The 20,123-nt window shown below is 41.6% G+C and overlaps 3 protein-coding genes across 8 annotated transcripts in view; 1 reads left to right on the forward strand and 2 right to left on the reverse strand.

Moving 5' to 3' along the window:
- The first annotated feature begins 2,808 nt into the window (after positions 1-2,808).
- rcn3 (reticulocalbin 3, EF-hand calcium binding domain) lies at positions 2,809-13,061 on the forward strand. Of its 3 annotated transcripts, none has more exons than XM_084488183.1 (8): positions 2,809-2,911; positions 3,424-3,647; positions 4,483-4,676; positions 5,537-5,709; positions 5,946-6,006; positions 6,349-6,440; positions 6,864-6,971; positions 12,924-13,061. In XM_084488183.1, the coding sequence occupies exons 2-8, from the start codon at positions 3,433-3,435 to the stop codon at positions 12,930-12,932; spliced, it is 852 nt and encodes a 283-aa protein (XP_084344309.1). In that variant the 5' UTR covers positions 2,809-2,911; positions 3,424-3,432; the 3' UTR covers positions 12,933-13,061. The 3 variants fall into 3 exon arrangements, with proteins under 3 accessions (XP_084344309.1, XP_084344307.1, XP_084344308.1); XM_084488181.1 differs by lacking the exon at positions 12,924-13,061 and adding an exon at positions 9,664-9,906; XM_084488182.1 differs by lacking the exon at positions 12,924-13,061 and adding an exon at positions 8,137-9,119.
- nosip (nitric oxide synthase interacting protein) lies at positions 10,201-17,253 on the reverse strand. Of its 3 annotated transcripts, XM_084488188.1 has the most exons (11): positions 15,969-16,044; positions 15,752-15,799; positions 15,401-15,476; positions 14,547-14,652; positions 14,362-14,443; positions 13,426-13,561; positions 12,953-13,110; positions 12,546-12,662; positions 12,002-12,072; positions 11,702-11,810; positions 10,201-10,713 (listed from the first exon to the last, which is right to left on the reverse strand). In XM_084488188.1, the coding sequence occupies exons 3-11, from the start codon at positions 15,468-15,470 to the stop codon at positions 10,642-10,644; spliced, it is 921 nt and encodes a 306-aa protein (XP_084344314.1). In that variant the 5' UTR covers positions 15,471-15,476; positions 15,752-15,799; positions 15,969-16,044; the 3' UTR covers positions 10,201-10,641. The 3 variants fall into 3 exon arrangements, with proteins under 3 accessions (XP_084344314.1, XP_084344315.1, XP_084344313.1); XM_084488189.1 differs by lacking the exon at positions 15,752-15,799 and having other exon boundaries at positions 16,005-17,253; XM_084488187.1 differs by lacking the exon at positions 15,752-15,799 and having other exon boundaries at positions 10,203-10,713; positions 15,969-16,052.
- A 152-nt stretch (positions 17,254-17,405) lies between these two features.
- The window catches only part of LOC311377673 (uncharacterized protein), a 6,419-nt gene continuing 3,701 nt past the window's right edge, over positions 17,406-20,123 (reverse strand). For both annotated transcript variants that reach the window (XM_084488179.1, XM_084488180.1), the window contains exons 3-7: positions 19,794-19,915; positions 18,731-18,799; positions 18,435-18,486; positions 18,298-18,334; positions 17,406-18,160 (exon numbers count right to left, since the gene is read on the reverse strand). In XM_084488179.1, the coding sequence (XP_084344305.1) occupies positions 18,124-18,160; positions 18,298-18,334; positions 18,435-18,486; positions 18,731-18,799; positions 19,794-19,915 (317 nt within the window). In that variant the 3' untranslated portion in view covers positions 17,406-18,123. The remainder of the gene's footprint in view (positions 18,161-18,297; positions 18,335-18,434; positions 18,487-18,730; positions 18,800-19,793; positions 19,916-20,123) is intronic.

The following is a 20,123-nucleotide window of genomic DNA, read 5'->3' on the forward strand; positions in this document are numbered from 1 at the left end:
CCCTTATTCCTTCTTGTTCTTCCCTTTCCTCCCATTCTTTGTCTGTCCCTCTTTCTATCTCTCTCTCTCTCTCTCTCTCTCTCTCTCTCTCTCTCTCTCTCTCTCTCTCTCTCTCTCTCTCTCTCTCTTTATCTCCCTCTCCCCCCTCCCTCCCTCTCTCTGCCGTTGTATGCCCGCAGGCTACACTGTGGCGCGGGCGGGCCCTCCCCCCTCCTCCCCCCTCCTCCCCCCCCTCTCCCGTCCTCACTCGCTGCCCATGTCACCTTCGATCGCTCCACGGAAGCAGACACAGCACCGCAGGGCCAGGCAAGAGCAGAGAGAGAGAGAGAGAGGGGGGGGGGAGAGAGAAAAAGAGCACAGAGGTTGAAAATGGGAGAGAGCACGAGAGGGAGAGAGGGGGAGGAGGGGTGAGGGTTGGGATGGATGAAGATGTGGAGAAAAGGTTGAGATGTACGTATAGGGCTAGAAGAAAAAAATAATGTGTTTAGCTGCTTAGTGCAATAAAAAAGATTTTGGGACTTGTTTGTCTTGTCTGGATGCTTATGCGTATTTGTGAAGCTGTGCTACATCTTATCACAGATCAATGTAGTTATAAGTGAGACAGACATATTGCTAGGCACAAATAATATTACTAGAAAATCATCCATTGTAACTTTGTTTCCAAACATAAAGAGAAAAGTTAGTTTACTGGGTGTAAACACAAGACACATATTGGCTTGTAGGTATATATGCTGGTGCCAAAAACCTAGAAATGTCTGTGGCCTTTGTGGGTCAGTGCTGCTGTGTCCTGTATGCGAGTGCTTGGGGCATGCTGGAGCGAGCTCTCTGGATGTTAACAATATACCACATTACACAGACCTGATAGGTGCAAAAGTGCATGTGTAAATACGATTGTTGCTGTCGGTGTCAATTCTTAAATGCCTTGGAAATCTGAGTGTGCCAAGATGATTATATTGCTGAGGGACAATTCATTAAAATAACAACAAATAAAAGGTTTGAAAAACGAATGAATTCCCAGAGTACTTATAGGTGTGCAATAAATATATATATATATGTTAATCAAACACCATTTTTTGCCCAGCACAGGTTTTTTTCTTTTAATTAACAACAAAATAAGAAGTGATTCTTTTCCTAAGTGTGTGTCGTTGTCAATGTCGTTGCCTTGAGTTGATAGAGATCCAAGCCTACATACAACTTGTTCATCAGAATGCATCATGAGATTTTTTGGGGGGCAATTCTCTGCCATATTGAGAGGACCTAAGAGAGGGTTGTAGTACTGTACAGTCCTAAATCAAACTAACTAAACCCTAACCCAGGCTTATGAAAAGGTTGTTTTGCTACATCATGCATGAGAAACGCTGTAGCTTCAAACAACAAAACAACAGTGTTTCCCCATGATGACAAATGACAACTCATTTCATAATTACTAAATAATGACCAAAAATAAATACCAAAAAAGCAGACAGGAAAGCAGGCCACACTGATCCATATGCAGCACTCAGGCGAACACTGATGTGTATACTCTGATCTATCCTGAACACATACCTATTATTGTGTGGTTCAGTGTTGAACTGAACTGAACACTAGTTCATATCTGCATTTTAATATTCTATGAATATAAAAGTTTGTTATTGCTAGAGGTCCATGTCTTTAAGGACATTTGTTATGCAGAGGAGCATGCAATCAGACATCACAACCTGCAAATAACTGTAGTAAGAATACAACAACAATTCAATGTTGTCGTAAAGGAAGTGATACTAGGTACTATTTGTATATCGATTAGCTAGGGCCAACTATTTATTGGTCAACTACAAACTTGGTTCATCTTCATTTAACAAAACCCGCCACAAACCTTTTATCCATTTCTCAACACGGGCAAAGGTATTTTCTAACCTCAAAACGAGAACAACAGGGAGGCAAAACACAAAGTCAAACAACCAGCAGGTGGTATATTAATGCCTGCATGGCGAATTAAGGGATTAGCCGGACCTATACAATAATTACTTGGCAATTCATAAATATGGCAATTCATAATTTTAGACCTATTATTTAAGGTCTAAAGCCAATTATGCCATTGGTTTATCCTGGTGATGACTAATTGACACAAGTCTACTTTAGTTATCAGGGGCCTCCCTGCTGATCAACCGCAGGCGATACACGAGCGATATACGCTGGAAAAGGAGATAGATGCGTGGCTTTTGTTGCTAAGCCTACACTAATTAATACAATTACGACAGTTAAAGCGGTGTTCGTGTATTGGCGTGGTTTGTTCCGAGCGTTCCTTCAAAAATAATAAAAAAGGAAACATTAAAGCATCCTCTCCTGCCCCCAGGGGGGGTGAGGGTGGGGGTGAGGGTGGGGGCGGGGAAGCATCAACATAATTCTACAGGGCGTGCTATTCAGTCATGCGAATAAACATTTCGTCCCAAAGTGGAAAACACTAATAAAGTTTGTTTATAAGATATAATATTGAAAAATAGCCATAGCGATAAACTCTAGTTTGTGTGGAATAATAAATGAAATCATCGAGACCGTACACGCATGGCGTAGGCTACTGTATGTTCGTATGGACACGTAGCTCCCCGGTCTCATACGGGCTACAGAAGGAAATGCTGATGAAAACTTGCAAGTCGTAACCTTAAACAGCATATTTTCAAGCGCGCTCCGGCCATGGATGCTTCTGCAGCGCGCGTCCCCGTGTCAACGTGGCGCCTTACAGCCAATCGGAACGCATTTAAACAAAGTTACCAAACTTTGCACATTTTCATTGGATACATTTCACGTTCAACCTTGTGTGTATGGTTGCCTAAAAAATCACGACACCGCCTCCCTTTATTGAAGATTTTAAAGGGGCAAGGGCAACTGCCAACGTGTACTCACCCTAAAACATACGAGGTGTTGCTCCAAACTGGTGAGTGTTTTTCCCTGGAGTTGGTTAAACATCTTGTTAAGTAGTTGTTGCTTATAGTTGTTGAATATCAAATGTTGATGTGCATTGTGGATTTTGCTGAACACTTTCCCATCGTCTTGCAAGGCCTGTATCTTTTATTCAGACTTCATTCACTATTTTTTTAGCTTTAGTGCACGAGTGTCAGCAGTGCAGATCATAGATTGCCCTTTGAGTCTGACAATTGCATTATGTTCATTCAGTCATTCATTGTTAAATTCAGTCATTACTTAGGCGTATTACATTGAACCGTCAATAAATGTTGTATCATGACATACATTATAAATGAAATACGTTTTATTATCGTTGTTAGCACTACATGAATCTATGTAGGAGAACTTATGGCCTTATAGTTGAAGGAAAGGTAGGGCCATTAATAACATTAACTCTGTTCTCTGGTATCTCTCTCTCCCTCTGGTTTCTTTCTTTCTTTCTTTCTTTCTTTCTTTCTCTTTCGCTAACCCTCCATCATTCAGACGGTGAAGATGTTGCTGCGGCTGCTTGTGTCATCCTTTTTCCTTGCGGGAACGTCCTTCGCCGTTCCCACTAAGGAAAAGCGCGTCCATCGCCATGGTGACCTCAGTGACCATCCCCACAAAGATGCCACTGACTTCCAGTACGACCACGAGGCCTTCTTGGGCAAGGAGGACGCCAAGACGTTTGACCAGCTCACCCCGGAGGAGAGCAAAGTCAGGCTGGCGTAAGTTCACTCACATCGGACCAATACTAGACTCACTCCAACATCACACCAACAGTAGACTAACCCCAACATCAAGTCAATTTTTATTTCTATAGCACATTTACAGACGGCTGGGCCGCACCAAAGTGCGGCACAAGAAAGTGCTTAAGCGCAATAAACAAAGAAATGACCAAAGGCAAACAGAAAAAAAAAGAAAAGGGTTAAAAGACAATGACTAGGAGTTAAAATAATGCAAAAAAAATCTGACAAACTAGACAAACAGACAAAAACAAACTAGACAAACAGACAATAAAAGTATCACTAACAGTAGACCAACATTCGACTGAAACTAACATGAGAGCAACATTAGACTAACACTAACAATAGACAAAAATAAGACTGAAACTAACATCAGACCAACATTAGACTAACAATAATATTAGACTACATGAGACTAACTAGTCATTAACATTAGACTTACATTAGACTCACAATAACATCAGACCAACGTTAGACTAACTTTAACATTGTACTCACACTTACATTAGACTATCATTAGAGTAACACTTAAATTAGAGAAACCAACCAACCTAACAACCTAACACTAACATTAACCCAACACTAGTGATGTTTGATTTCAAGAAGCTAAGTAAAACCTCGTCACAACACATGCTGGCTGTATGTATATGTTATCCTGCTAACTCAACCCAGGTTCACCCAGGTTCTCCAGGAGCAGACAGAACAGCAGCCACAGGTTTTCTACAAAGTCACGCCAGAGTTTGGATGAACCCACGATCCCGATTCAAATCGCGAACCTAATTGGTGTCGACCCTTCTCTCCCTTATGCTCTTCACAGGAAGATCATCGGGCGCATCGACATCGACAAGGACGGCTACGTGAACCACAGCGAACTGCACTACTGGATCAAGCACCGCCAGAGGAGGTACATCGAGGAGAACGTGAACAAACACTGGAGGGAGTACGACGTGAACCAAGATGACAAGATCAGCTGGGAGGAGTACAAGAACACCACCTACGGCTTCTACCAGGGTACAAGCAGGAGGCTGGGGCCGGGTGAAACAAGAGGGGAGCCGCGCATCTCTTATTGAAGGAAGGCGCTAGAGGCCTGGACTGAGGTAGAGGGGTAGAAGGAGAGGGAGGGAGAGGGAGGGAGAGGGAGAGAGAGAGAGAGAGAGAGACACACAAAAGAGGTCCTGCATTGTTATAACTTGAGATGACCAAGCCCCGCCCTAGAGCAGACCAAGTGTCACACAAGTGTAGAATAAAATAAGACTGAAACTAACATCAGACCAACATTAGAGTAACAATAATATTAGACTCACATTAGACTACATGAGACTAACTAGTCATTAACATTAGACTTACATTAGACTCACAATCAGACCAACGTTAGACTAACTTTAACATTATACTCACACTTACATTAGAGAAACCAAACAACCTAACATTTGGATAACACTAGTGAGTGTCACACAAGTGTTATTGACAGCTGGTTCAGCTAAATAAACATCTGACCCACAAAGTACCACTTTACACCCCCCCGCGTAGCAACCACTAATTACTCACTCCATTGAGATCCACTTAATACTCTCATGCTAATGTAGCTAGGCTAGGCTAGGCTAGGCTAGGCACACGCAACCTGGGATGATTTCCTATTGGAGTCCTTTTTTTATTCCCTTATAATATCAACCTCCTTTGTTAAATATTTCAAGTTGATTTAGTGGGGAACTGAAAAGCCACTGAACTAAACAAAATCTTATCCTTGTTGCTGATCTATAATTCAATGTAACCCAGTTAAGCTTCCATGAAGCGCGCCCGCACAAGCCGTGTCATAACAGCGCTGATTGTACTCGGCTAATGCCTCCCCCCTGGGTCTCTCCCGGAACCAGGCGAGGAGTTCGAAGACGTGGAGGAGAAGGCCACCTACAAGGCCATGCTGACCCGGGACCAGCGGCGCTTCAAGGAGGCGGACCGCGACCACGACGGCATCGCCACGCGCGAGGAGTTCACCGCCTTCCTGCACCCCGAGGAGTTCGACCACATGAGGGACATGGTGGTGCAGGTGGCTAGCGTTACCACGCCCTATCCCCTTTGGAGTCCGTCTTGTGTTCAATTGTTCCCTCAGGGGACTTTCTAGAGTTGGAACGCAGTGCGTGAAACTGTACCTGTGTTCTGTAGCTGTTTAGGCGATATGTGGCCTGAATTGCAGGGCAACATTTGTAACCAAATGTTTTGAAACCAAACATTATGATTTTCCCAAGATGAGCTAATCTCATAGTTTACTCTTTTGTCACCTAGGAAACGATGGATGACATTGACAAGAACGGCGATGGAAAGGTCGACATCAATGAATACATCGGTAGGCAATCTATTCTCTCTATCGATCTATCTCGTTCTCTTTTCTATCAGACACGCAGAAAATATATTTTATATTATATCTTATATATAAGATCCGACTGAAACGCCAAGTGACTCCTTCGATTCAGTTTTTGATCTTAGTTTTCTTCTGGAACAGTGGTTGAACTTAAGAATAAAATCAAGACGTCCAGAACAACAAAAACAACAACAACAACAACACTTGTATGGCCTGCATTGTGGAGCAGTCCATCCTGTTCTACATTCATTTTGTGATGGGCTGACCTTGATGACCTATGAAAAGGGTCTTGAGCATCAAATGAGCCAGGATATGTGTCCTTCTCAGGGGACATGTACACACCGGAAAACGGGGAGAAGGAGCCAGAGTGGGTGATCACTGAGAGGAAACACTTTCATGAGTTCAGAGACGAGAACAAGGTGAACAAAACTTTTATATCCGAGGGGTTATTAGTAACACTGATCAATATTTGATTAGCATCCTATTATTCTACAAAATGACTGTTTTGCACTCTTGCACTTTTATAATACCAGCACAGAGTTTCACTATTCATATATTGATTCTTGTCTCTTATTGTATTACTTTGTTTTATTTTCAATGTTTAGGACAGTTTAGGATGCCACAAATTCCAGACATTTAATGGAAATTCATTGACTTCTACGACGAATTAATGTAAAACGAGCAAGCAAAATTAGGTTTGAATCCAAGACCATGTGTCTGGTCTCTCTCTCTGTCTGTCTCAGTCTAACTCTCTCTGCTTCTCTCTCTATTCATCTCTCTCTGTCTGTGTCTGTGTCTCTGTCTAACTCTCTCTGTCTCTCTGTCTGTCCGTCTCTGTCCAGAACGGCTACCTGGAGGCCAGTGAGGTGGCTCAGTGGGTGCTGCCCACAGAGGTGGATCATGCTGACAATGAGGCCAAACACTTAATCCATGAGACGGACACCAACAAGGTAGGTTTCCATGCTCACCTCTCCTCCCCAGGCCTGATGTACAGTGGGTAAGATCAGATAAGATACACCTCATGAATCCCTAGAAGGGAAACTGGAAGCCTCCAAATACATAAATTACAAATGGGCGACAAGCATGACAGAGAAAGAGGCAAAGGCAACACAAAGCTGAGTCAAGACACGGTAATACACAACCCTAAGAACAGTTGCGATGTTCAGTTCCGTGGGCCTTATCTCAGTTGCCTTCAAAGTTGGACTTCTTTTCAAAACATTGAAAAAAACTAATTAATTAATTTTTTAATGGGATCAAAGAAGTAATGTGTTTTCATCATTACAATGTTTCATATTTGGTAGGTTTAAAATGCATTAATAGTAAAATTCCACCAGAAGCGTTCATCTATAATATAACAACGGAAACCCAACCCTTACCCAAGCCTTATTCAAAACCCCCAAAACCACGTCAGTTATTCTGGCAGCGTTCTCAGTCTAAAATCCAGAGTAACATCCAGTAGACTCTCCGCACACTAACACGCGTTGTGGGACGCGTTGTCCACCTCTTTGTCCGGTACGGATGGAAAAAGGAAGACGAGGGGATGGGAAAAGGTATTCTGTGTATGCACCTGTCTATCTTACACAAGACGGGCGCACTCGTTCAGGTGGTGACAAGGCGGAACACAATGCTTGTGTGTTCTCATCCCGAGAACAACCAAGGCTGCGGCCTGGCAGTGCGCTCTCGCTCGGGGCAGATGATGATGATGAGGGCCGGAGTGGAGGAGCCCAACACTCACGGCTCACATCACACGCTCATGCAATCACTGTCACCGGCGTTACGCAGATAATCAGCATAATGGGAATAATTGGGTGTAATGAACTGTTAATTCTAACAAGCCTTCTCTGTCCCTCCTCCCCCCTCTCCCCCCCCCCCCCCCCCCCCCCACCATCTCTCTATTTCGTCTTACACCATCTCTCTTTTATCACTTCATCATTACCTTTTTATTTCATTTGTTTGTTCTTTTTTTGCTTACTTGGGCTGGCTGTCTCTCTCTCTGTCTGTCTATCTGTATCTATCAATCATGACGACCCCCCCCCCCCATTACATCCTTCCTCCCCCCTTCCCCCCCCCCCCCAAATCATGGGTTGATGGTGAATGGTCCACGCTCACACGCAGGATGACAAGATGAGCAAGGAGGAGATTCTGGTCAATTGGAACATGTTTGTGGGGAGCCAGGCGACTAACTACGGAGAGGACCTCACCAAGAGACACGACGAGCTCTGATGACGTCACACGTCCAAGGGGGCGGGACTCACTTAAGGGGGGGGGTGGGGGGGGGAGGGGGGGAGGAGCCAGGAAGGTTTTGCTAAGAAGAAAAAATGTGGGAGGAGGATTGAGATGGGGATCCTGTTTGTGTATGCAGTCATATACGTCCATATGCAGTTTTTTTTTCTTACACAGATTTTAATGTTTTTTTGGGTTGGGCGGAAGGCCGGGCATGTGGGGATGTGGGTGGTTGTCACGTCATTGCTGGGTACATTCAATGCAGTCAATTGGATTGGTCAATTTATTTATACTGCGATCTTATGCAGAAAATGTTTCTATGGGAGGTCAACGGAAGTTTGGTGTTTCACACATACTTGCACATAATTTTATCCACTTAATGAGTCGACACACATAAAAAAAACAACAGCATGGACAGCACCACACAAAGCAATTCCCAGTTTGTATTTCCTCACACTGGTGGCTTGTGTTGTGAACCTGTGAATTGACATCACCTCTGATTGAAGTAACTCGAAATATCCACTTCCACCAGAAATGGTGCTGTTCTTGCAGCCCGGTTTTTAGTGCGTGTTGGCTACTCTTACTCAATCGTTTACAGCTATCATATTGCATCCACTTGTACATGACCTATGTACACATATGTACCTGCAGACACACACAGGCACCTCTGTGCTCTTCACATGTGTTGTTTTTACATACCACAAGCTATCATAAAGCCATGGCTCACTCCATTTAATTTTACATGTTGAGAGTACATGTGCCTGTCAGAGCATTTGCAGTTTATCCGAGCCAACATGTTTATGTCAGAGAAGAATGTGACTTCCTTCTTTCTCTCACTGCGAAGCTGAAATAAAGCCATATTGCTTTTTTCTAGAGGCCATTCTTTTTTTTGTGTTTAACGTCATGCATCACGATAATAAGGGTACATAAGGTGCTGTAGGTAAAGAAGAGCGGAAGAGAGCAAGATTATGAAAATAAACCCCAAAAACTCCACTTCCCTCTGCCATTGACGTGATATGTTTGCACAAATGCAAATGATGGCAATATGGATTCCCTGAACCAATCAGGGGAGAGATGCTCCAATTGGGCAGAAATTAGTATAAATAACCTCAGTCTATTTACCCCAGCTGACGGATTACAATGCAATTTTTAACAAATAACAGAGCCTTTAAATCTTACCTACAGCACTTTCAACCTTTTCACAGTATTCTAATATTGTAGGTATTATAACAGCCTAACCTATAACATTTAAAACCATTTAAAAGAATAATATGAACTTCACCCCGAGCCGGCTGGGATTTTTAAGGTGAGTGTTTAAAGTAGCACATTGTGGATTTGTAACGGTTTGTACTGTGCTGTAGCATTTCCCCAACTTCTGCACTTGTCTCACTCATGTCTTTGTATTTTGTCTTTGGCTAGGACGATCTTTTGTCCGTCTCTGAGATTCTGGACAAAGCAGAATATATAAGGCTCAGCACTATAACCGACTATGGAGGCATGACGATAGAGGAACATGATGAACTTTGACCTCCTGCGTCAAGGGCTTTTACGAATTGAACAGTTACGAATTGAACAACTAATATTTTTTAATTTATTATTTTTTTTATGTTTTGTGAATTATAAACAGAAACATATTGTAATAGATGTGACGTGGGCCTTTATTTGTACAACGTGAATAAAAGAAAAAGTACAAGTAATGCTAGCCAGTTCAACGGCTCTTTTGGTTGATGCACACAATTTGCTGCGCTGTCACTCCATCACATGATTGGTCTAGATAAAAGTGACCTAACCATAGCTTATTAGAGGAATACAAATCATTCTCGTCACTCATGGAATGAAAAACAAATCGTCTTCAGGCCCATTTGTGGGCTTTGTATCATTATGCAAAATTGTTTAATGAGTAATCAAATTCTAACAAAATTGCTAATTTTGTAGAACTTAAATACACCATCTTTAACATATCAGCACAATTTTATAAACATGGTGTCAGATTTTATAGTTTTTCCCGTAAGTGTCCAACATGAAGATATATTGGTATAACAACATCAAAACAAGGTGCAGACTATTTTTTGTTGGTTATGCCTATGGAAATATTTTTTATTAACGACTGAAAATCAAATTTCATCACCCAAATGTTTCATTGTTTATCAAAAAAAAGCAAAGATATTGTCTGGAAAGCTGTATTTATTTCACAAATAAAAACAAAAGGACATTTACTAGAAGCAAGCCCAAAAATACCAAAAAGCTAAGAAACCCAGCTCTCAAACATACAAAATCCCATTGCCATCGTTCCGACCCAGTATGTACATGAAAGCCTCCATATGGCTGTCACCACCATCCCAGCCGTTCTGCTCAACTCCTCCCCTCCAATCGCCAAACTCATCCACCATAGAGCTCTCATACTTGCATCACAGGCCGGGCCTCCTTGGCCTTCAGAGACACCCCAGACCCAGCGAACCCAGTTCCTCCCTGAGACAGAGAAAACATTCATGAAGACAGCACAAAAACATAATAGTTAGGTCAATGTGTATGTTGACCATGTTCCATTTAGACAAAGTCACACATGAGTGATCTTCAATTAAATAAATAAGTAGAAAGAGAGGATATGGATGACAACCATATGTATAACATAAAAGGATTATGCTAATCCTTTCTATTTTATTTCAAAATATTCTAAATGAGTTAATAAGTAGACTTTAGATTCACATCTAAAGTCTGGAGGCATACAAGCTAAAATCTGGTCATTCGCTTCATTATTGCGTCAACCAATTCTAATATGTTAGAATATAATTTCCCAACGCAATCTCAAAAAAGTGTTTGTAAAGGTTTCAAATCTACAGTAGAATGGCAACTGTAGATATGAACTGTACAATTTTAAAACAACTTCTGAAAGCTTCCTCCAGTCGCAGAAATAAGAATTCATATCAAACAAAAAAGGGAAAAGGGAAACAATGCACACTTTTAACACTCATGGAAATCAGAACTAAGCAGGTCTCTTTGGTAGGGTTGTAAACAGCCATGCCCCCCACCCTGTTTGCCAAACATTTCTGAAACTTGGTATCTGGGCCTTATCCGACATGCTAAATCCTTCTGCCTCAAGGACCCATTAGGTCCATCTGGATATTTTTTCTGTACCTAAGCAGGTTTCCAAAAAGTTTAGTATCACTTTGACCACAGGAGATATTGTTAATAAATATTTTAAATATAGTTAAATATAAAAAATAATAATGGATTGTTTAATAACACATATCACTAAAACCTTAATAATAGCAAAAACTTTGCAGTCGATTATTATAGTGATTACAATTCAAAACTTACAAGGTACAATATTTATCATATTTACACTCAATAAAATAATTTTCCTTACTAAATAATCTGTTACATAGAGATTGGTTGTGATGAAAGTATCACAAGCCGCGAATTGTGATTTTGAGCTCGTTAAAACAGATGAACTGACCCGCTGCAGCCGGATGATGTCTCTTTCTGCCAGCTTGTCTCCGGTAACGGGGTCCAGCATGTCCTTCCTGATCAGCATCTCCACACACTCCTGGGTCACCACTGACCCCCTAGTGGACACAGAGGAAACAGCCTAGGTTGAGGCGATAGGTAGTACATAAATCAGTTAGATACTGGACTACGATGCTGTTGTTTATTTGTTGCAAAATATTCTCGATATGGACAATAATCCCAAGATCCCCCGGTCTGCATTGAAGAATAGGTGTTTACGTTAGCTTGTATTTCCTATGAGTTTACTCACGAGGGTCTGAGGACCGAACAGGGAAGGCTGTTTCCCAACGTGTCCTTGGTCACCGCACACACATATCGGTCCTGTGGGGAAAAATGGAATCATGATCAATTACTTTTCTTCTGATACTCCCGACATCTGCATCTCCAGTTTCCTGTAAGGGATTCTCAAATTTAGCGCAGAGTGGCTCAGTATTAGATAAAAACTGGAAAAACACATCTTGCGTTGTGTGCTTCCAGTGTCTATAACCTGACAACCTGGTGGGCTTGGGTCTAGGGGGTAGGCGGAGACCACTCCATTTGGATTTGGTGGATTTGGACTGCAGTGCCCATTTTAAATGCCGTGTGTAAATGTTACACATTGTCCCTTTAATTTGACTTTACAACAAATGATTCAAGTTTACTGTTTTGAATGTGATGCACATATACAGCAAGGTGAACTGCTGTATATGTTTGGTCAGAAGAGCTGGGGCTCAGTGCAGTTTGATTCAGAGAGTGGCGGTACTCTCTAACCCGGTGCATTGACTTGTAGGGTGAGCGCTGCAGTGGTGTCTGACCTGGCGTGTGATCAGGGCCAGTCTGTCCAGGCTGGGGTCCAGCGGGGTGAAGTGCACCGGGATCAGCTCGTTCATCTTGATGGGACGTCCCGACATGGGACACAGCACGGTCTTACTCTGGAGGGGGAAAATACATTTGGTGAGGGGTAAATGATTGTCAGAAAAAAAAGGGTGAATTATGGCCAAAATAAGCATGTTTCGTTTTAGCAAACACAGTCAAGGGCTACCGTGACATGAACATTGATACCAAACAACAAGTACTGGAATACCCTCTCAAAACACACGGACTGAAAGAGGACCATCTTTTAAACACAATGAAGTACTGGGTTTGTTCATTTTGTTCAATTCCAAATATCTATTCTTTTTTCTGTATCCCAGGATATATGAGCCACCCTGGTCTCCCTCACCGGTTTCTTCAGCAGGGTGGGCTTGGCCACGGGGGTCAGAGATGGGATCCAGAAGCTGGGCAGACTCTTGTCCGGGTCGACCGTGGCGGAGGTCCCTGCCGAGGTGCTGGCACCACCCTCCTTATCATCCTTGACTGACGCAGCCTCTTTCCCCTGGCCTAGAGAGCAGGTACAGATTAGAACCTCACTGTTTTCATGGAGAAAGAAACCCAGACTGGGAGAAAACCAACCATAAAAATACTTCATCATTTGAATAGCGTCGTCCATATGGAATTTGTAGCATTAAAGAACATTTCTGAAAGATTTACCGCAAAAATAATAATATCACTAGAAGGAAACAAATAGTGACACAAACGAAAAAAGTAATCAAGCATTGAGCAGTAGAGGGTTTAAAGGATGAAGATCAATCACCAAAAGCAAAGGTGAAATACACCAGAGACCAGAGAGACCATGTTCACTCCTCACACACTGACCAGAGGTGAAAGGGTTGATGGGTTTGGAGACGATGCTGCTCTCCCGGGTCTTGAACCTCTCCACCTGCGCCCGCTCCCCTGACTTGGACTCCAGGTTGCTGTCACTCTTCTGGGCCTTCTTCTGCTTCTCGTAGGCCTGGGGTAGGGAAATAGCAAAACAAGAGGCATCTCCATTAGGGACGGGAATCTACAGGGACCACACAATACCGTATTGTTGAAGAATGTTATACGAGATACAAGACGTTGTGCTATTCTGTCATTATTGTGATTCTGTAAGAATAGTGTTACCATTGTGTGATGTTTTTGTGTGATGTTATCTTTTGTGTGATTTAACATGAGGGGTTTAACGTAGGGGTTCGGGTTCTACAGATCCATCAGTGTCTGCCATTGTTTTTTTTTTATGAAGATGGCTAAACAGAACAGTACCTCGTTGCTGTGACTCAAGTAAAGGCAAATACACCCTAGCGCCCTCTGGTGGTGGCACCATCATTGTTCCATTAATATTACACATTTATGGAATACTTTTTTAATTTCTTTTTTTGGATTGAATCTGAAGCTCCAAGTATTGCGGATGCAAAGAATCCTGATAATAACATGTAAAAAATGTATAATTTGTCCAACATTTATCTCCATGCATTGCAAGGGGGAGAATCGAGAATATCACTTGGATAATTATTAGGGGGAACGATCACCATAATTGGATCAGTGCATTTATAGATTATAGAGTGAGATAGAGAGAAAGGTATGGGAGATAGAGGGGAGGACATGCAGCAAATGACCACGGGCAGGAATCAAAACCGGGTTGCTGCATTCAGGACTGAGCCTATATGGTACGCGCTCTCCCTGCGAGCCATCGGGCACCCCAGAGAAGTTATGTTGTGAATTAATTAATTTAATTTAATGGTCTGCTGCCATTCAAAAAAGAAGCACCTGTACCTTCATTTTCTTCGCAGCATCAGTCTTCTGGTGAAGTATGTATTCGAGGATGGCCTGCTTCTCATACAAGTAGCCATCTGGCCTAAAGACATGGGGAAAATCAATCAAAACAGACCAAAAGTAGGTCCCAGCAGGAGGTTGTGGTTATGTGTGTGGGTTTCTGTGTATGTGTGAGTGGCACATACGTTACAACAGGCTCTCGACACACTTGGAGAGAGAGGCAGCAGCAGTCAAAGTCTTTGATCGCATCTTTGCCCAGTCGCACACTCTGTGTCCCATAGCCGGATGCAGCTGAATATTGGATGTCATGGAAAATTATTCCCTTGATACGTGCAATTAAATATTTCCATTTTATCCTCATCCTCATCCGCTTATCCGGGGTCGGGTCGCGGGGGCAGCAGCTCAAGTAGGGGGCCCCAGACTTCCCTTTCCCGGGCCACATTGACCAGCTCTGACGGGGGGATCCCGAGGCGTTCCCAGGCCAGTGTTGAGATATAATCTCTCCACCTAGTCCTGGGTCTTCCCCGGGGTCTCCTCCCCACTGGTCGTGCCTGGAACACCTCCCAAGGGAGGCGTCCAGTGGGCATCCTTACCAGATGCCCGAACCACCTCAACTGACTCCTTTCTAAGCAGAGGAGCAGCGGCTCTAATCCGAGTTCCTCCTGGATGACTGAACTTCTCACCCTATCCCTAAGGGAGAAGCCAGTCACCCTCCTGAGAAAACTCATCTCGGCCGCTTGTATCCGTGATCTCGTCCTTTCGGTCATTACCCATCCCTCATGACCATAGATGAGGATAGGAACGAAGATCGACCGGTAGATCGAGAGCTTTGCCTTGCCTTGCCGCTGCGGGGGCGGTATCCATTTTATATTTATGTTTTATGGTAGACTCCCCTTGAAGGAGAAAATAATGACTCCTAATTCTCGATTGGGAAAAATAACTCTGTTTCAAGATGGAGACTGTAAATATAGAGTGCACTTAACTTAACACTTGAATAATACGTTTTCTGCCAGCAGGCGGTCTAAGAAGTTTAACCTACCTGTGTCTTTCCTTTTCTCATGGTATGTGTAAACGGCTCCAGCCGTGCAGTTCTTTCCATGGCGGGTCATGGCTTCCTGGGAAGGTTTCGTTAGTTAGAAAACCACTCGTTCACGCGATGTTTAAAGGAATATATAATTAAATAAGCAAAGTAATCCAGTTATGATGTTAACCACTAAACATGTTGCCAAGTAGGACGTTTCTGGGGCTGTGCGTTGCGCCTCATCCCAGCTACTTTATTGTCATACAACTAAAGACCTTCTCTTGCTAATTTGTGTCAGACACAAGATTTCGAATGACATAATATACTTAGTAATGTGTATCATATTTCGTGAAAACGCGTTCAACTCACTATTTAGAAGTGCTTCCCTTGTGCCAATCCAACATCAATCTATTAATACTGCGGGATAATAACAACAATACCCTTAGCACATCATCAGCTCTACGAAATACAATTAAAAAACGGCATCGTTACTGTCGTGGTCTTTATACTCACATGTATATATATATATATATATATATATATATATATATATATACATGTATTTATGTAACATGACTTGTATTACCTTTTAAATAGATCAAAAGATCTGTTTTTCACTCACGTTAAGAACAGTTTATAAACAGGAAACGGATGTCTCCTTGTTGTCCCACACTTGAGTCCTCCGGGGGAAACAACCTAACAATTTAAATCGTTAGGTGGTTCTGCTCAAACTCACCAATATTACATCGAGGAGGGGAACTATGTGGATCCCAAAAAATGTAGTCATTTGCCCATGATGTGACCTTTATTATGAGAATCAGCGATATTTCTCCGAAGCCATTGCTCTGCCGAAGCCCCTCCTCGTGTATACTTTGAACAAACTATTATCCATATTCAATTACAATACCAATAGATAGCACAGTATCTTTGGAATGCAATTTAAGTTTAAATTAAATATATAAATAAATATGGCAATTTGAACTAAATAAATGAGGAAATAAATATTAAGATAAAAAATACTCAATAAATTGAAATAAATTAAAACGTTTTTAGTTTGAAAAGGACGTTTTTCAAATGTTTGAGACTGATTGAGCACCGTGTTCGTATGGAAAATATCTAATAAGTTAACGTTACTTCAAGCACAGGTGCGGGAAGCCCGACTCTGGACATTCCAGTGTGATACCGATATGCTCCGTACCTTTGTGTTGTCTGGTCTATCAATCCGAGATATCGCATCGTGCTCATTTGAATGCACCAGATGGAAATGTAACATTATGAAATAAATGTGTCATTATGAAATAAATGTGGCATTCAAGAGATAAATGGGGTATCCACTAAAACTATAGATCAACTATTACATAACAATATATTTTTGGACATAGGGTGCCTTTAAACTGGGCATCAAGACTACAGGTCTTTGGACCAAATGTATTTTATTGTATGTGGTTTGTTTTGTATAGAGCTTCAATCCAAATGTAATCTTAATTTAATCTAAATCTTGGATTTTGATGATTTATGTAGTCCCCTGTCCTGTTTATCTTCCATCTCCTCTGATCTCATTCAGGACATTATTCATTGTCCTTTATTATATAGTTTTACACAATTTCTTAATTAACTTGAGAGCTGTTAAAAGCACATTTCACACTGCTATGTTTTACTCATGTTGGATTACCAAAACATATAATAGGCCTATATGATCATACGTAAATAATAACAAAATATATCTGGAGAATTTGTTGGAATATTTGGTTTATATTTATGTCTTGAACCACATTTACCTTATTTTAAAGGTAGGCTATATATATATCCACTCACCTTGTAAACAGAGGCGCAATACTAGGGAATGATGCATATTCCTCTACAAGCATCCCAGCAACAATGTATAGTGTGTAAAGAATAATGCAACAATATTACTTTGACAGCACAGTCTTGTAGATCTGTATACTTGCCTTCAGAGAGGCTTTGACCTTAAAACGATTATCCAGGCAAAAATATAGCTCTACTAGTAACATTTTCAAAGACATTTTCAAAGATTTTAAAATGTTCCCCTTGTTTAATTTATACAACCCCAAATCTCTTTGAAGAACACGAATATTCTACAAGTCACCTCTGAACCTGCTCTATGTAAGTTTTCCCATTAGCAGCCTCAAGTGGCTTGAGTTGTTGCTACAGTTAAAATAAATACTAAATACTAAATGCTAAATACATTTTTTAAAGGTGACATATATTGTACCACCAACGGTTGCTACAGTCCACTGGGTAGACTGGCAGACGGATCTATCCAGCACACATCTAGGTGGACACGCCCACCTGTGATGTCATGAGGCAGATTTCCAAAACGGCTTACGCTCACACCTGGTGGTATAATATGTCACCTTTAAAGACTGACGTATGAGGGGGAGGGAGATTAAAACAATGTATTGAGAAGAAATCCCTGGATGGATTGACTCGTGGATGGACGCTTTTTATTCCGGAGAAACTTTCTAGTTCAGGTATTTTTTTAATGTAGTAAATAGCTGCAGTAGAAAAGTTACATAGTGCAGGTTTAACTTCTGTTAATGAACAGTAATACACAATATACTCAGTTATTCATCTTACATGATCTAGCCAATATTATTGAGTAAATATTTAGAAGGTAGAAAATAAATTAAGGCAAATCATAGGAGAATATCGGTGATGGTAGCAGTCTTCCGGCATGAATATTATTTTGGCCACATGGTGGCAACAGATTGCAGGACCAACTATTTCTTATCGTCATCGAAGACATCGGCTACAGTCCTGAGGGTTTAGAAAAAAAAGCAGCTGTCAGTTGTATTGTATATGTATTGTATATGTATTGTATATAGACTATGGAAATTATTTTCTATATATTATATTATTATACTGTTATATTATATTGGCATACTGTTACTTACTTGTAGATTGACCCAGTAAATTCATCTAGAAAACCACCTAGAATGGGATAAAGAATGGGATGAAATTAACCATTTTAATTGGGTTATTTTAACAATTTCAACACTTTCCAACAGCAAACCTTGGGTTGAAGACCTACCTGGTGTGCAAAGTGTCTTGCACATCGGACACACGTGGCAGAAATTGCACATCTGTGGAACAGGAAAGAAAAGCAGCATGACACACAAGATATACTTAGATGGTAACATAAATGTATGTATACTCCAGCCTTAACGAAGAACTACATGCTAGATCAGTATGAAGGGGTTTGTGTGTGTGTGTGTGTGTGTGTGTGTGTGTGTGTGTGTGTGTGTGTGTGTGTGTGTGTTTGCATGCATTTGTGTGTATGTGCGTATGTTTGTGTGTGTTTGTGTGTATGTAGGTGTGTGACCTCACCTTGCAATCATCACAGTGCTCAGACTTGTCTCCCTCTTCACAAGGACACTTATCACAGTCGTCACAGTGCTTCAACAACCACAGGAAAAGTATGTTATTTTCCTAAAACCAACTTGAAGTCCAGATCCATTTCAGACCTGCTCATAGTCAATGTTGTGCATTGTATAGTCAATGCCTGGTGATCAGTTTATATGGAACATCCTCCACAGTCTGGAGTTTTTCTCACGTTATTTTAGCCTGAAAACCATCCTGGCACTGCAGTGCCAGGATGGTTTTCAGGAAATTTTTTCAGGAAAGTGAAATGTGTGAAAAGTGGCAGTGCCTGCATGCAGGCACTGCCACTTTTCACACATTTCACTGCATTTCTTGTGTATGTATGTGACCAATAAAACTCTTGAATCTTGAATCCTGATCAAACTCAAACTCGTTACACGCATCTGTCTGGACCACTAGCAGCCCACAACGGTTTCCTGAAATTACCATGTAATCGAGGCCAATCAGGGACAGTGTCATAGTTCATGACGTAATCGGGCCAATCAGGGACTGTGTCGTAGTTGATGACGTAATCGGGCCAATCAGGGAGTCATAGTTGATAACATAAAATACAGGTAGCCACTGGCAAACCGAAGTACCAAAGCAACGAGCAGTAACTTTAACCTTTGTAGAGCACCATATACACCACCATAAGTGCAATTATTGCAGAAATAGACTCAATTACAACTATTATACAAAAACAAGAGTATGCCCTAATGAAGTTTCTCAGCGAAAATAAATCTTTGTCCTGTGTGCCGCCTGAGAGTGCACTTTATCACTTTGACACTGTAACAGTGTCACTTGTTTTGTTAAGCTGATTGACTTAAAGAGTTTGTCTGTAAAAGAGAGTACTCCATGTGGGCGGCCAGAGGTCCAGACTGACGCGTGTATCGAAGTATAATGTGAGATCACGTGAGGACAGTCTCCAGGTTAATGTTTTTAGCAATTCCAGTTTGAAACCGTCAAAATGTTGTGTTTGTGTGTTTGTTACATGAAATATTGTTATTGAGATATCACGGATGAAACGTACCTCGCAGAATTCGCAATAGGCACAAACAGAGCCCTTGTGATAAGTATCATCATCATCGTCATCATCATCATCATCGTCGTCATCATCATCGTCGTCATCATCATCATCGTCATCAGCCCCTGCTGTGAGATAAGGTTATACCATGCAAGTCTATCTTTCTCAGAACTTATTTGACAAAAGGTGTTTTCAGCCAGTACATCAATGATAATGTGTTCTTAGGCTTTACCTGAGTTTGGAAGTTCCAGAAAGGCAATTATACCAAACGCATTCATTATGACCAAACAAGACCGCATGCTTAATTTAATGAGTAACTGAAGCCTAGTTTTGGTT

Source organism: Micromesistius poutassou (genome assembly GCF_964030765.1).
Source record: "Micromesistius poutassou genome assembly, chromosome: 1".
Classification (NCBI taxonomy): domain Eukaryota; kingdom Metazoa; phylum Chordata; class Actinopteri; order Gadiformes; family Gadidae; genus Micromesistius; species Micromesistius poutassou.

Excerpts from the sequence above, each read along its gene's own strand:
- rcn3 (XM_084488181.1), top strand. The coding sequence starts at position 3,433 with ATGTTGCTGCGGCTGCTTGTGTCATCCTTTTTCCTTGCGGGAACGTCC. Across the intron at positions 4,677-5,536 it reads CACCTACGGCTTCTACCAGG|GCGAGGAGTTCGAAGACGTG; the intron begins GTACAAGCAGGA and ends TCCCGGAACCAG. Across the intron at positions 5,710-5,945 it reads TGAGGGACATGGTGGTGCAG|GAAACGATGGATGACATTGA; the intron begins GTGGCTAGCGTT and ends TTTGTCACCTAG.
- nosip (XM_084488189.1), bottom strand. The coding sequence starts at position 15,470 with ATGACCCGCCATGGAAAGAACTGCACGGCTGGAGCCGTTTACACATAC. Across the intron at positions 14,653-15,400 it reads TGAGAAAAGGAAAGACACAG|CTGCATCCGGCTATGGGACA; the intron begins GTAGGTTAAACT and ends TCCAATATTCAG. Across the intron at positions 11,811-12,001 it reads TGTTCGGTCCTCAGACCCTC|GGGGTCAGTGGTGACCCAGG; the intron begins GTGAGTAAACTC and ends TGTGTCCACTAG.